Source organism: Phaseolus vulgaris, chromosome 9, assembly GCF_051622355.1.
Source record: "Phaseolus vulgaris cultivar YP4 chromosome 9, ASM5162235v1, whole genome shotgun sequence".
Taxonomy (NCBI): domain Eukaryota; kingdom Viridiplantae; phylum Streptophyta; class Magnoliopsida; order Fabales; family Fabaceae; genus Phaseolus; species Phaseolus vulgaris.
This window is the reverse complement of record NC_143506.1, coordinates 36,935,073-36,951,552: the sequence shown is the minus strand read 5'-3', so window position 1 is coordinate 36,951,552 and position 16,480 is coordinate 36,935,073. Positions and strand designations below refer to the sequence as shown.

General features: G+C 34.2%; 1 protein-coding gene across 1 annotated transcript; it reads right to left on the bottom strand.

The window, feature by feature from the left end:
* Positions 1–10,056: 10,056 nt before the first annotated feature.
* Positions 10,057–16,480, bottom strand: LOC137822638 (WD-40 repeat-containing protein MSI4). The gene is made up of 15 exons (XM_068627578.1): positions 16,113–16,480; positions 15,967–16,030; positions 15,694–15,780; positions 15,378–15,440; positions 15,102–15,167; positions 14,957–15,031; positions 13,860–13,935; positions 13,582–13,771; positions 13,022–13,103; positions 12,607–12,680; positions 12,357–12,468; positions 12,182–12,256; positions 12,007–12,083; positions 11,099–11,198; positions 10,057–10,447 (listed from the first exon to the last, which is right to left on the bottom strand). Exons 1-15 carry the CDS (start codon positions 16,364–16,366, stop codon positions 10,340–10,342), a joined length of 1,503 nt encoding a protein of 500 aa, XP_068483679.1. The 5' UTR covers positions 16,367–16,480; the 3' UTR covers positions 10,057–10,339.

Here is a 16,480-nt window from a genome sequence, read left to right as displayed (position 1 = left end):
TTCATCTTTGTTCATTCCATTACATGTAAAATCAAGTTTAATTTCATCAGTGTAAGGCAACAAAATGGATAACTTTCTATGTACATATATTGTTTATAGCAATAAGCAAAACCAATGCAATGATGCTGGTTTGGTTGGGGCTAGTAAGCTCTTATGCATGACTTTAATTTATACATATGCATATCTATCCCAAACCAAACACACACTTAACAACTTTGATTCAAAAAAACAAAGGGTAACAGGAAACTCCATTGATTTTTTTGAGTCATATATTAGAGGGTGTGTGCGAATGAGAAGTTGGGACAATAAATGAGCTGGCTAAAACTGTATGCGATTCACATGAAAATGGATAGAGGCAGCAGAGGTAGGGTCCCATTATGCACCCCTCCTGCCCCCATGACCAGTTGCGGTCGATCAGACCAATAACCAAAATGTCCTTTAACAATGAGACAGAATTGTAGATGCTTATAGCCATCTGATTGCAGTGATCTTTTGTGCAGAAGCTCTCTTGGTCAGGATTCATGAAAACGACTGGTCCCATTCTTCTGCCTAATAGTACGTATTTTGGCAATAGGACAGACATACATATATGTAGACCACTTTGCTCCAAGTAACAAAATCCCCTACCTACCAATTCTTATTCAAAGCAAATCCACTATCATTCAGGCTTGTGTTGTTGTAGAAGTAGAAGAACAGCACCATGTTACAATAATACATACTTTCTGTCATAATGTGTCTGTCATTGCCAACTTCTATCTTCTGTGCTTAAAAATTTCATCCCTTTGAATTTCATTCATCATTGTAAATTGGCCTTAAGGGGCCCCACATATGTTAATCACTGCCTTAAGTACTCATCCGAACTAAAAACAGTACTTTTTCATATCATGAATAAATAAAACTTTAAAACCAATTGTATTTATGAAAAGTGTTTGATATTGTGAATTAGTAGTAACCTCAGGATAATGATTAGGACGACCCTTTTGGTAATAAAACACTGAACAAAAGTCACATGGAATAACAACCTGTTTTGGGGTCACTAAAATTCTGGCAATTTGGCTTCGTGCATTTGCTAGATAAATGCTAACGGATTATCTAAGAATATCTGTTTGGTGACTGTGTAGTCAAATCAAGTGCAATGTAAAGTGAGGATTATTGTAAGATTTCCCAAGGCCCTCCCCGTTCCCCATTTCAAGCTCTTTTAACTCCACCCTCCCCCTCCTTTTAAGAGAATAAACAAGGAAAAGAAAAGAAGAAAAAAATAAAACATTGAAATGGCCCACTTGTTCTCTCCTTTTGCCTCTTGTGGGCTTCAATCACCCTTTGATGATTGCACACCACAGACCAATCTGTCATCTAGTCCTTGTCTGATACATAAACCAACAAATGAGAATCTACATTTCTCACCTGCTAATCTAACATCTTAATTACCAAAACATCACCCTCTTTCCATCCAATTATCATTATGGTCACACCCCTTCATTAGCAATATTTCATGCTCACCACCACATGTAATTGACCACAACATCTGAGGTCTATTCTGCTATAATCAAGTTGGTGTGATAATTACCCCATTCATTGCTGAAAAATCTTTTCAAATTAATAAGAAATCTTTTGAATTAAGAATAGTCAATGCCACACAATCCTACTCTAGGCTTAGGGGCTGCCCCTTGATTTAGTTCAACTCTAGTAGGACCATTGAATTGACTACACGTGCACATTGGAAAGATTTCATTGTAAGGAGCTACACCACATCTTTTTATGATACAAACATATAGATGGCTTGTATGATTCTATCAAATTCAAGTGTATAATGTGCTCTAGCCAACAAAATACTCCCTCTAATCATTGAGCATATATTTAACACAAGGGCAGACAATTACCTCTCATTATTGGACTCATGGCCCTATCATGCACTTGGTATTGCAGGGGAACTGATTTAGTCACCAATTAGAAGCAAACAATATAAAATTGCAGAATGTAAATCACATCGTGAGACTTACTTTACTCCTTTAAGCAGTGGATGTTGTTTGTAGAAGTGTTGATATAATATACGTACCACTCAACTCCATTGCTTCTTGCTTTTCTGTTTATTCAGTTGGATGTACTTTAATCATTCTCTTTCACAAAATTATGATTCTTCCTATCATATTCACCTTTGGACAAACATTTCTTTAACTTTACGTGTCCAACTTCTTTATCATGATGATCCTGCTTTTCCTTTTTTGCAAATCTTAGATTAAAAGTTTAATGATAGATGATTAAGAGGTCTCCATCCCTTCATTCTTTCTAAATGAGAATAACGTTTTTTCATTCCTTGAGAGCCAATGATGACAAAGAGGAAGATGACAGATTTAAATAAGTTATCACATTGGAGATCTGGATTTTTCTTTAGGAAGACCTAGGTAGTGATAGGGGTAGATCCTTTACCAAATAATATATAAAGAAAGATCAAGAAGTAGGCCACTTAAATCTTGAGAATGGAATCTTTGGAGTAGTCATATTCGTAGGCTAGCTAATAGGCTTGTTTTGAGGTTTCCCAAATTCTTTTTTCAGCATCACACTTGAAGGGTCGATCCAACTATTTACCATCTTTTGCCCACATTCTCTTTCATGATGATTGAAGCAAAGCATAATATTTTAGCTGGACATGTCCGTGACATGAGAAGGACAATCCTCCTTCAATATGTTCTTTTGGCAAGTGATCAACCAAACAATGCTAAATGATAACGATTTAAGAACTAAAGTTCACTTCTTTTCCCCTTTTTTTTTTGTTTGAGTAGAAGGGGTGAGAGTGAGATGAGCTACATCCAATGTATACATGAATCTCATTCAATGGTGGGCTCTTCCAATTCTTTAGCTAAAGTGTAAACTCACCAAAGCCTTTCTCTTTTCTTACTATTATTATAATAAAAAGGAAGTAAACTTTGAGGGTAAAGGAAAGGATTCACTCATCCACCTCAGAAGAGGTTCTTACTCATCTCTTTTACATGCTAATAGCTTCTACACAAAACTGTTTTCTTATCAGTGTGTGTTCTTTTAATCAGTGTATCATCTTCTTTTACTTTCTTTTCTAGATTTCTAGATTTCTAGATCCCATGAGCTTCAACTATATAATTTTGTACAACCTAGGTGGTCAACTATGATGTCTAGGATGCAACAAAAGCTTGTGAAAAACAATAGTACATGACAAGGACTTCACAGACTAAAGATTTTTTGTTTGATTGAGGTGAAGGGAGTGGATTCTGAAGTTGGATTACTAATCTTAATCCAATATTCTTTCTGTCTAATACTTCTGTTTAAAAATGAAAAAAACAATAACTAATTGACCTTCTTTTCTTATATTTTATTGTGTTTTCCATTGGTTGTTGAGGGCTAAAGAACTAAAGTGGTGCCATCTTCTAATTAAATTATAAAGTTAGTGACAAATATCAGATATCATCTCAGATTTTTGTTTGTTTGAAATGAATGAATGTTTTGACAGTGTTTCTAATTCAGATTATTCTGTAAGCACTTCCTATCCTTATTGTAAGCACTTAATACTGAAGTTGCTTCTCCAAATTATTCCCATTGTGGTGTTCATACAATAATTATTAGCTACTTTCTTAGATTATGTCCGTTTATGTTCTTAGCAAAAGAAGGTATCTACACCCCAAGTATATAGGATAATATTTATTATTAATCAAAGTGAATTCATAATTTCATTTGTTATAACCGTTTGTAATTATATTTTTGTTTGTGATGACTAAAAAGTCTATATAATAACATCTTCACTAATAGGAAGATAATCTCATAACTCATTTTTATTTTTATAAAGTTCTATATTTTTATTTACACAAGTGTTAGGAAGTTATCTTCAAGTGGATTTTTATTCGGTGTTTACACTATTGTTCTATTAACATTCCTATTTTATTACATATAATAAACATAATCGGAATAAAATATCAAAATATATATATATATATATAATTCTTTCATACAGTATTTTAAAATATATATTTTTCTGTAAGAATTTTTAAATATTTACATAAAATTAAAACAAAATATTTAAAATAAAATAAAATATTTTCATCCTTCCGTTGCTCATGATGAATCGGTATTATCATCTACTTGTGTTTAGGGTTTAGGGTAAGCTAACTACTTTTAAAAATTCTAATATAAATATAACTTTAATTATCAACATAAAGTCATCAATTTCATGCATTTTCACCAAACCAAGTTGTGTCTATCATAATTCATCTTTATCATATTTTACTGACTCACAACACATAGACACTTGATTCTACTTCGAGAGGTTCATAATTCCTTTTATTTATTATATTTAATAAACATTCCTAAACTTTATCAAAATAACAAATGCTATAAACACTACAATAACATTATTAAATAGCAATTAAATTTAGAGACAAAAAAATAATTAGTCACTATATTAACTAAACTAGATACTAATTTAGAAACTAAAAACTTATTGATATCTAAAGTGGTTTTCTATTATTAATAAAAAATTATAAAATAGTTTCTAAGTTGGTATCTAAGTTAGCTACCTATGTTTTAGTTACTAATATTTTATATTCTAAATTAGCTCTAAAAGACTAATAGAGACTAATTTAGAATATAAAGTAGTAAGTAGCTAAAACCTTGGTAGCATAAGGATTAAATACCAATAATTATTTTATTTTATAAAATGATCTCTGATTTATTCAAATAGTAACTAATTTTTGTCTCTAAAATTAGTTTCTATTTAATAATTTTATTGTAGTGAAGGTGATATTAGATGTTAAAATAAATATTTAAATGAAGGTACCTTAATTGTACTCATCGGTAATTAAAATTAAGTTTTTTTAATCATATGAATATATATTATTTAGTCACTTTCAATTATTTTATTATTCTTGCATGCATGGTTAATAATCAAAATAAAATTCAACATACTATTTAATTAGTTTACAACTAGCAAAAATTGACAAATAATTTTCTATGGTTTTTACTTCAATGTTATTTACCCATTTCAAAAACTATAGGACCTCAATACGCATACTGATGGAAGAGGCACAAGCTCGAGCCCTAGTTCAAGCCCAACAACTAGGTCCATGACAAAGAGGATTCAAGAAGATTGGAACTCTGCTACTGATGGCAGAGAAATGTTTCTTTATATGTTCAAAGAGGACCACAGGAAGTAACCTAGCTTCTAGAACTTTGTTCCTAGGGTGCTACATTGACTTTAGTCAAAACCCTAACAATTGCTCTTTTGTGTATTCCCCTTCTTACCCTTGCTCCTTGTTCTCCAAGGCACTTGAACCTATATAATGGGGTGCTTGGCTCATGTTTTGTAAGATCAATTTTATGATTAAAATGCTGCCAAATATTGCAAGTTTCTACTCCCTTGTCTAGTCTCTCTAGGTTAGACACTTTGATCTTCACCTCCACCTTTCTCCAAGTGATATGGCCCAACCAATCACTCTCCATACCTTTCATGCACCTACAAAGAACTCATAGCTCTATATGAGCCCTCTTTGATCAATCACATCCATTGCTTCCGCCACCCTTTTCAAATCTCCAAGAAGAACAACCCATCTTTTTGGTATCAACCCATCATTTGGTATTTAGAGGCAAGGTTCTTCAAGAGATAAGTGTTCTCTTCATTTTATTTTTTATTTTTATTCAAATTCGTGTTGTTCATCTTGCCTTGATTGTCTTGCTATTTTTTAAGTCATTTAATTGTGTTGCTGTTTTTAAATTGTTGTACGGTTTTATTTTGGTTCAAATTATTCTTGAGCTTCCAAACTGTTTTTAGGTTCCATTGAGTATTTTGTGTTGGTTGTTTTGTTTTTAATTTTATTTGAGTCTTATTGATGTTTTAATCGGTCCAAAGTGTTTGTGGTTGAGTCTTTTTTATTTTTGAATCCATACAAGTTTTGTCAAAGTCATGTTCATCCTACAATGTCATAAATTCTCAGTGATGCCTTTTGGACTCACTAATGCATAGGTAAATATGTAGTAGTTTATTTTGATGATATATTAGTATATAGTCAAAGCCTAGAGTCCCACCTAAGTCACCTTAGGGAGGTTCTTTTAGTGCTTAGGAAAAATAGTTTGTTTGCTAATATAGATAAGTGCATTTTTTGTGTAGATAGTGTAGTGTTTTTAGGTTTTATAGTAAACAAAAATGGGGTACATGTTGACCCCGAGAAAATCAAAGTCATCCAAGAGTGGCCAACCCCACAAAATGTAGGAGATGTTAGGAGCTTTCATAGTCTAGCAAGTTTCTATAGGAGATTTGTTCATAACTTCTCAAGTCTAGCTTCACCACTCAATGAGTTAGTGAAGAAAGACATTCCATTTTGTTGACGGAGAAGCATGAGCAAGCCTTTCAAAGGTTGAAAGCTCAACTCACTAATGCACCCATTCTAGCTTTACCAAACTTTTCAAAAACTTTTGAGCTAGAGTGTGATGCATCGGGAGTAGGAATAGGTGTTGTGTTGTTGCAAGGTGGGCACCCAATTGCATATTTTAGTGAAAAACTTCATGGTGTCGCCCTCAACTATCTCACCTATGACAAAGAGCTCTATGCACTTGTGAGGGCCCTGCAGACTGGGAACATTATCTAGTTTCAAAAGAATTTGTCATACATAGTGATCATGAGTCTTTGAAATATTTGAGGGGTCAACATAAGTTGAACAAAAGACATGCAAAGTGGATGAAATTTCTTGAGCAATTTCCATATGTTATCAAATACAAGAAGGGCAATACAAATATTGTGGCAGATGCTCTATCAAGGAGACATGCCCCCTTTTCTAAACTTGGAGCCCAAATTCTTGGATTTGAAAACATACCTGAACTTTATAAAGAAGATCATGATTTTGCACCCACTTTTGTTGAGTGTCAACATAGAGCACAAAGAGGTTTTTATGTTTCTGAGGGATACTTATTTAAAGAAGAAAAACTTTGCATACCCCAAGGAACACATAGAAAACTCCTTGTAAAAGAAGCACATGAAGGAGGACTCATGGGCCATTTTGGAGTTGATAAAACTCTTGAGCTTTTAAAAAGAAAATTCTTTTGGCCACACATGAGGAAAGATGTCCAAAGACATTATCATAGATGTATTTCATGTTTAAAAGCTAAATCTAGGACCATGCCTCACGGACTCTACACTCCTTTACCTTTTGCAAGTGCTCATTGGAAAGATATAAGCATGGATTTCATATTAGGACTTCCTAGGACACATAGAGGTTTTGATTCCATCTTTGTGGTAGTGGATAGGTTTAGCAAAATGGCTCATCTCATACCCTGCCATAAAGTGGATGATGCTAGCAACATATCTAAGCTCTTCTTTAGAGAAGGGGTAAGACTACATGGTTTACCCAAGACCATAGTTTCGAATAGAGATCCTAAATTTGTAATCCGTTTCTGGAGAACTCTTTGGGAAAGGCTTGGAACTAAGTTGAATTTCTCAACTTCTTGTCATCTCAAACGAATGGACAAACTGAAGTTGTAAATAGATCTCTTTCCACTATGCTTAGGTCAATCATGAAAGGAAACCACAAATCTTGGGATGAGTACCTTCCTCATATTGAGTTTGCATATAATAGAGTAGTTCATAAAATTACTAACATTTCTCCATTTGAGGTTGTGTATGGGTTCAATCCTCTTACTCCTTTGGGTTTGTTACCTCTACCTAATCCACAAGATTTTGTGCATAAGGAAGGAGTAACAAATGCTGAATTTGTAAAGAAAATGCATGAGAGGATTAAGAACAAAATACAACAACAAACAGAGAAATACAGGAAACAAAGCAATAAGGGAAAGCGAGAGGTGATTTTTGAGGAGGGAGATTGGGTTTGGCTTCACCTTAGAAAAGATAGATTCCCTAATCAGAGGAAGTCTAAACTTAGTCCCCGGGATGATGGTCCTTCCAAGTTCTCAAAAGAATCAATAATAATGCATATCAAATTGACCTACCTAAAGAATATGGAGTACATACTACCTTCAATGTTATGGATCTAACACCTTTTGCAGGTAGTGAAGATGAAGCGGCAGAAACATATGATTTGAGGACAAATCCTCTTCAAGAGGGAGGGGATGATGGAAGAGACTCAAGCTCGGACCCTAGTTCAAGCCCAACAACTAGGTCCATGGCAAAGAGGATTCAAGAAGATTGGGACTCTACTACTGATGGCAAAGAAATGTTTCTTTATATATTCAAAGAGGACCACAAGAAGTAAAGCCCAAGCCATGAGAGTTAGTTTCTTTATTTGTAATTTCAGTAAAATAAGGCTCCTTTGGCATAATGGAAGGGTGTGCTTATCATTGTAGCTTGAGTAAAGCCTTTTAGGGTAAAAAGTTAACCTAACTTCTAGAACTTTGCTCCTAGGGTGCGACATTGACATTAGTCAAAACCCTAGCACCGCTCTTTTGTGTTGTTCCCCTTCCTACCCTTGCTTCTTGTTCTCCAAGGCACTTGAACCTATACAATGGGGTGCTTGGCTCATGTTTTGTAAGATCAATTTTATGAGTAAAATGCTTCCAAATATTGCAAGTTTCTACTCCCTTGTCTAGTCTCTCTAGGTTAGACACTTTGATCTTCACCTCCACCTTTCTCCAAGTGATATGACTCAACCAATCATTTTTCATACCTTTCATGCACCTACAAGGAACCCATAGTTCTATATGAGCCCTCCTTGATCCATCACATCCATTGCTTCCGCCACCCTTTTCAAATCTCCAAGAAGAACAACCCATCTTTTGGTATCAACCCATCACATACAAAAGTAAAAAAATTATTAATATCAAAATCTTGTTAATAAATCTTACAATTCACAGTACAAATAATTCATCATTCAAAATACAATTTTCATGTGAAGAAAAATCATAACTATAGTTAAAATCAAACTCACATAAGGTGACTTAACATTGTTGTCTTATCACATTAAATAAAAAGCATTATAATTTATAAACATATAATTTACCCTACATTAACTAGTCATTACTACAAAAAGTTAATCTTTGCACAATGAAAATTGAATGTAATTAAATATTGTAATCAAATTTAGTATTTTTTTTTAATTTAACTAAAATTGTTTACAAATATGACAACTTCAAGAGTTTTTCTTTTGTTTCATCAAAGCTTGAGAATTTCTTCAAACACGTAAACTTTAAACCTTTCACTTTTTCTTTTCAATTTGTGAAATGTGCAGTTATAAAAGCATTTTTTACCAGTACTTTATCTTCTCCAATGTGTAATCATAAGACAATAATATAAAGGATGTTTTGAATTCTCTTGTATACTTTAACCAGCTACCATATTTAAAATATTGATTTTGATTAAATTTATGAAATAACTCGCAAACTATTCTTCTTCATTTGGATGATAATATTCTTTTACCTTAAATCAGGAATATCACAGAAAATTTCAAAATTTACTGTAAAGATTATTTTCTCAGAAAAAAATTCTAAAGCTGTAATTAAAAATAATATAACCCCGCCTAATATAGAACAAATTAGCCAAACTCTTGATACAAGAATAAATCAAGACAATTTATAATAAAAAAATTCAAATGATTGATAAGCAAGAATAGAGTTATAAAACATTCAACTTGTCCTTTTGAGATAGTTAAAATATATTATAGGATGGAGACAATATATACACACACACAAATTGTACATGAAAGTAAAGATTATTTAAAATGGGTGACTTAACAATAGTAGAGGAATCATGCTACCATGTCAGGTTCATAACTTCATACTTCAGATTTTATATATTACAATATAACAAGTGAAAGGATCTTTGAACTATACTTTCTCTAGTTTAGAGGAGTCTTGCATACAAAGTAATAATGAGTTTTAATGTCAATTTTTCGAAAAAAAAACTCAAATTATTTCATGTTATTATACAAACTAGTGTCAAAAATATAAATTGAGTTTAATTAACTCGCTTAAAGTTGAGTGGAAAAGTTTTTGATAATTTGTTGAAACAATGGCACCATCTATTAACAGTCTATAATACTATCATCCAGCAATTAATTATGGGAACAAACATAAATATAGAAGCATCCACAATTTGCCAACCAACCTTAGAGGATCATGGATTGGTAATGTATATTCCGTTCAGGGGCTGGAATGGAACAGTGTGCAGAAGAACATGAGGTTCATGAACAGAAACAGTAAAATAAATTTAAGGAACACTAGACCACAAACCCTCGTCAGTTCTATGTTAATCTAAGTTTTCCCTACTCCAACCCCATGTGGGTGGTTTTAAAATGCTGAGAAACATGCACCGCAAATGTAGATTAAGTAAATACAACAGCAAGAATAACTGAACTCTTTTTGCCAGCGAATTATATCATTTTTCAGACTTTGAAGCGCAAGCCACTACATGAGATTTGAATTTCTCCAGCTCTGCCAAAACCTCCTCTTCTGGTCTGTAGATCAAATCACTCATGCGCCATATCTGCACAAATGAGTTTGAATGGATCACACAGGCAATCATTAAAACACACTAATAACTACTTACTAAACTTGAAATGCCAGAACCACCAGTTCAACCAGGAACCAGTTCATTTATGAGTCTAAGTAAACTATTCAGAAATGTAATGCACACAACCTGATCTGGTGTAAACCGGTTTGACTTGGAACATGAGAATCATTCACTTTAAAAAATAAATAAAAGTAAAAAATGGCAAAGAAAACTTGATCTGCAAAGTGCATACTCCACATCAAGCCCATTGTGCCCAAGAAGGGTGAATGAAACAGTCTTGTCACTGTCTCACCCATGCCAGCCCTCTGAATCTGCTCTACTGTGAGCACATCCCCACATCCAATAAAAAAACAAATGCCACTAACGAGCAGAAATACCAGAAGTTGTGTGCAAGTTACAGTGTATGATGTTCTTGGAAGAAGAGAGAGATGAGTTGCTCTTAGGGATCTGGTGTCGTGAATAGTAATAAATTATGCTTGCCCCATTAGGTCTAACCTCAACCAACCAATTTGATCATGTCACAGACAAGTTGCTTCCAAAAAGTAGAAATCTTCAATATAAAAATGAAAAAAATAGCCATTTTCTATAATCTATATTACATAAGTCGAAAAACGTTTCTCATACCTGCAATGTTCCCCCTCCACCGGTACTTTCACAGTCATCAGACACGCTAACAATTGTCCATGGATCATATGCATTCCAATGAAAATCAACTACTTTATCCCTGCATATAATAAATAACAGAGGTCGTAAATTACAAACAAAATATTTTGAAAAAATAATTAAAGAATTGTATCCTACAGAACAAATTCAGTATTATTGACAGGACTTCCAACATATGGAATAAACAATTCACGAGAGAAACAGTCAGAAGAAAGCTGGCAGAGGATAACAATAACTGCTATGCAAGATTAACTGATTTAGTCTTATCTTAGGATATCAGTACTGCAGAATTCCTGACGAATTGATATTGCAGGCTTGTCCCTTATACAAATTTATATTTGATATTGATACAAACTATATCAGAATTAAAGAAAAAAAAACTCTGATTAACAGAAAAAGTGAACAAATGACTTGCAGGATTTTGAGAGATCTGGACTCTCCCTCTGAAATCATTAGATAAATTCATCCTCAATCTCCCTCTCAACCTTTTTTCTTATTTATAACCAATAAGCCTTTTTCTCCAATTATCTCTCATCCCCCAACTAACTCAAATTAATTTACTATGTAACTAATCATGGAGGTTTCTATCACATATCCAGCATTTCATCAAAGTTTATACCAAAAGATGTCATGACAGACGAAAACATTGATAATAGGGAAACAGGTGACATAAGCATCAAAGAAAAACTCAACATCATAAGAAACTTTGGGGAGCTCCATCAGACAATGAACAAAACAAGAGCTTCAGATATGAAAGACGTTGCTTTTGGCCTTGGCTAAAAACTTTAAATAATGAAGGTTGATTACAACTATATGATTGGAATAACGAACAAAAATAGTTGACAATACCAGAAAAACAAGATTTATACCTATGACCTGCATGTTGGAAAAACAACCCTGGAGGAGCACTTATTGATTTTCCAGATCGCTCTATTTTTTTACCAACCTACATTGCAGGAAAAAAGAGCAAGAGACATCATGAGCAATTGACACCAAATAATATTTTTGGAGAAAGAAAATAGCTAGAAACTAATGAGATTGCACCTTCTCATAGTCCCAAATGTTCAAGAGACCATCCTCAGCTGAACTTCCGAATACAGATGATTTGTCTGGAGACCACTGAATTAAACAGTGATTCACATATATTACAGTGCAATAACAATATAATGCCAAGACGAAGGAAGAATTATTCATATACAAAAAGCATGTCCAAAATTACCTGAACACAAAGAACAGCAGCTTTGTGACCCTCAAATTTATGGATGGGTGATCCAACTCCATTAGTGGTGAGATTGCGGCGATCAAACATGCGAATAGAATTATCTGCTGACCTGTAGATATGACAACAAGTCAAATAGGGATGTGAATCTTCATCTTGTACACGATATGATCAAAAGGTAGTGTACATGTCAAAGCAAAATTTAGTGATGAACTAGTGCCAATAAGAACTGTAAAACAGCAGAACGTACCCAGTTAGAATCAGATTATCATCATGTGGATTCCAATCAACACAGTGAAGATCAGCATTATGAGCTTTTTCAACCTGTTACCAAATTCATGGCAGAGGAAAAACAATTTAAAAATACAAAAGATACAGTGTATTATTATGGATATGAATATTTTAAAATAGTGTAAGAAAATACAAAGATCTGGGGTGTATAAGTGTTATTTTATGAACATGAATACTTTAAAATCGAGATGCATGTTTTCAAAGATGATAAAACCTGTTATTATTGCATACTCCAAATCCAATAAGTTTGGAGTACACTAAAATCTACGAAAAAGAAATGGTCTGTTCACAAAATATAAAATAATGTGAACTTAAATAAAATAATAATAAATGAAAACAAATTTAAATACACGATTGGAGTATTAAACATATACCTTAACCACAGGGCTAGAGCCAACACGTGCATCCCATAATATGAGACAAGAATCATCTCCAACACTACAGAACTCCTGTGCACTTCAGCATGATCACAATGGTGTCAGGAGGATAAGGTTATTAATCAAATATGGTATTTAGTTTATGCTGCTACTGTAAGTACAAATACACTAGAGTGCTCAAACAAGAATTTAAAAATGAAAATCTAGAACAATTTCCCCCCTCCCCCCTCTCAAATTTTTTTAAAAAAAGGTATAGCAATACATTAATTAATAATGAATGATAACGAGTTGATGAGGGAGAGCAGGACACCCACCCTAGACTTCACCTTAATGCTTTGTTTGGCTGCAGAGAGAAAGTGTACAAAAAGAAAAAATGGAAGGAAAGGAAATAAAAAGAAAAACATTGTTCTCTTATATTGTTTGGAAGAGAACAAAACTCTTTCATTTTCTCAACCACCAAATAATGACTACAATTTCACTATGTGAAAAGTAAGATGAGAGAAGCGATTTATTGTGAAGCACAGCAGGAGCTACTCAGCATAAAGTAGGGAACTTACCTAGATGGACAGAAAGTCACATCTTCAACAGTATCCTCATGCCCACAGTAAACACCTCGTGGCCCTACAGCAGGGCTATCAGCATTTTTATCATTGGCATCTCCAGACTTTGGCTTGATAATTGATCCACCTGTGGCAGCAGATGTTATATGGTCTTCAATACTCCACAATACCACCGTTTTGTCCTTTCCTGCAAGTGTAAGTTCTTTCTTTCAGATATAGAATTACCACATACAGAATTAAGCAGTAATAAAAAACCTAATTGTTTAATAGTTAACCTCCTGAAAGAACATAGGGCTCAGTTGGGCACATTGCAAGAGCAAATTCTGCATTATCTTGGTGTCCAGTTAATATCTGCAAGTGAAATTATACGTGAATATATGAAGATACATCAATCATGCCAAATACCAAACATAGAAACAACAATAATGACGGATTAGGAGTTTCTTATAATAGATAACTCAAGGGAAATTAATGATGGTGGTGACATTTCAAAATGGACGGACAAATTTGGTCTTATTTGAATCCATGCTATGCATGATGCATTCTCCTAGGTTTTCACATTAAATATAGGTATGGGATAGTGGATACATATGTCTAATACCAATACATGGGGATGTCCTCAATATCCAAGTCAGTTTTATTAAGAGGAAACCGTATTGATTCCTCTCAGCCCATTACAAATAAATGTTAGCACCAGTGAGACACACAAGCAAGGGCACACAGACCATGACATCCTGGGTTGAATTTAGTTTGTTTAGTTTTTTTATAAAGCAGAAAATTATATAAATTTTAATGTGGATTTTATGAATTGCAATTAAATAATTATTGTGTTCTATAAACTATTTGTGCATGTCTATGTATGCATAGTGAAAATGTTCCATCTCACTTTTTTTCATGAATATCCACATCAAATGCATATCAGATCATGTCTTTGCATAATAGGTTTTCGCACCTATGGCATGCTCTAGCCCCAACAATGCTACTCCCACTCTTATGTTCAATATAGCTACAAAAGTAGCATGTCCCATGGCTTTTCAAGAACACCAGCATCAGATACATGTCAGATCATAACTGTAGATCACAGATTTTTTTATCCAGGGTGTTCTAGCCCCAATAATGCTACCCCTATTTTCAGTCCAATGAAGCCATACCCTAATATAACTAAAAAAAAGTTATTCAATACTGTAATCGAATGAGACAGCAGCATAATGTGACTCACATCAGAAGATGCTACACCTAAATAAGGAAGATCATGTTTCTTATGAAATAAATGGATAGGAGTACTCATCTGCTTCATTTTTTCTCACATTCCAAAATAGATTAAAATCTTTTAGTTGGAGATATTTAAGCAATATTAAAAGCCCAGACATACCAAATCAGGCCGAGAGTTTGTAGCTCCAAGGACAGCATGACGGTTTGGTTGATTTTCAACATCCCAAACAAGGACCTGATATTGAAAGAGTAATGTGTAAGGGACCACAAAAATCAAAACAAACTGCAAACTGTAAAGTTCTTACATCAGGGCTATCTGTATGTGTCGCCACTATCTTGGAATTTTGTGGTAATTCCCTAATTCTGTTCACCTACAAAATAAAATAATCACGTCATACTCTGATCATCAAAAAATGGAATTCAAACTAAAATATATACACCATTGATGATGGGTACTAAAAAATAAACAAATAAAAGAAACCAAGGCAGATTAAGGAACAGTTATTATCCCTTCTTCATTGTCAAAACAAGCTTCAAATGCATTCAATTTTTAACAAGACCATCAATGTAAATAAGTATACCTCGCCAGGATGTATGATGGTCTTGAACTTCTTCACAAACGGGGAACGTGCCTCTTCATTAAACTAAAAGGGATAAACAAGCATTCCTATCAGCTTAATCAAATTTCAAACACCAAAGTTAATAATCATTAAAACATGAGCAAAGCAACAATGGTGACCATGTAGTAGTTGTCCTTCAAATTGTAGACAAATGTGGTCCCAATGGCAACCATAAAGACACAGCAACCTTCACCTTGTGGCCAAAACCACAATTGCGGATCGGATCAAAACCTCGGACAAGAAACATGACATTCACAATCATAAAACAATAATTCACCTGAGAAATGTGCTCTGCAGCAGCAACCCTAGGCTTCACAACCTCGCAGTTCGCAATCACCAGAGTATTCGGCACACTACCATCAGTCTACAAACAAAAACAAAAATCATTTTTTCACAAAAAAAAAAAAAACACTTTTCCTCCCCTGTACAGCAACCAACCACATAACCCAACACATGCATTACACTGCACTAACACCCAGTAACTACACAACAGAATTAACACCCAGAACTTAAAAAAGGTTAATTTTGTTTGAAGAAAAAAAGAGTTTGCCTGCTCAGAAAGATAGAGTCGCTGGCGATTCTTGTAAGTGGCTTGTTCAAGCTGAGGGCCCCACCTGAAAACCCAAAATCAGCATTACAAAAATCACATCTTTGAAGATTAAAAAAGGAAAAAAAGAAAACCCTAGAGAGAGTTACCTGCAAGAGAGAGAGGGCCAAACGAGGTTGTGGTTGGCGAGCCAGTCGTAGAGAACAGGAACAAGGGACTTCCATTGCGTGTATTTCTCGTCCACCGAAGGTTGTTGCTGCTGCTGCTGTTGCTGCTGATATTGCTGTGTTTTTCTCCCTTCCTTTGTCTTGGAATGTTCCTCTTTCTTATCGTCCTTTGGCTTAGGTTTACGACCCCTTGTCTCCTTCTTCTTCACCACACCTTGCTGCGGAGGAGTCTCCATCTCAGTTCTCACTCTTCTTCTTCACAAACTCTCACTGCTCTCTCTCTCTCTCTCTACTCTCTTCCTCTTCCACACCTAAAAGTCAAAAATAAAATTAATAAGCCCCAATCTCAT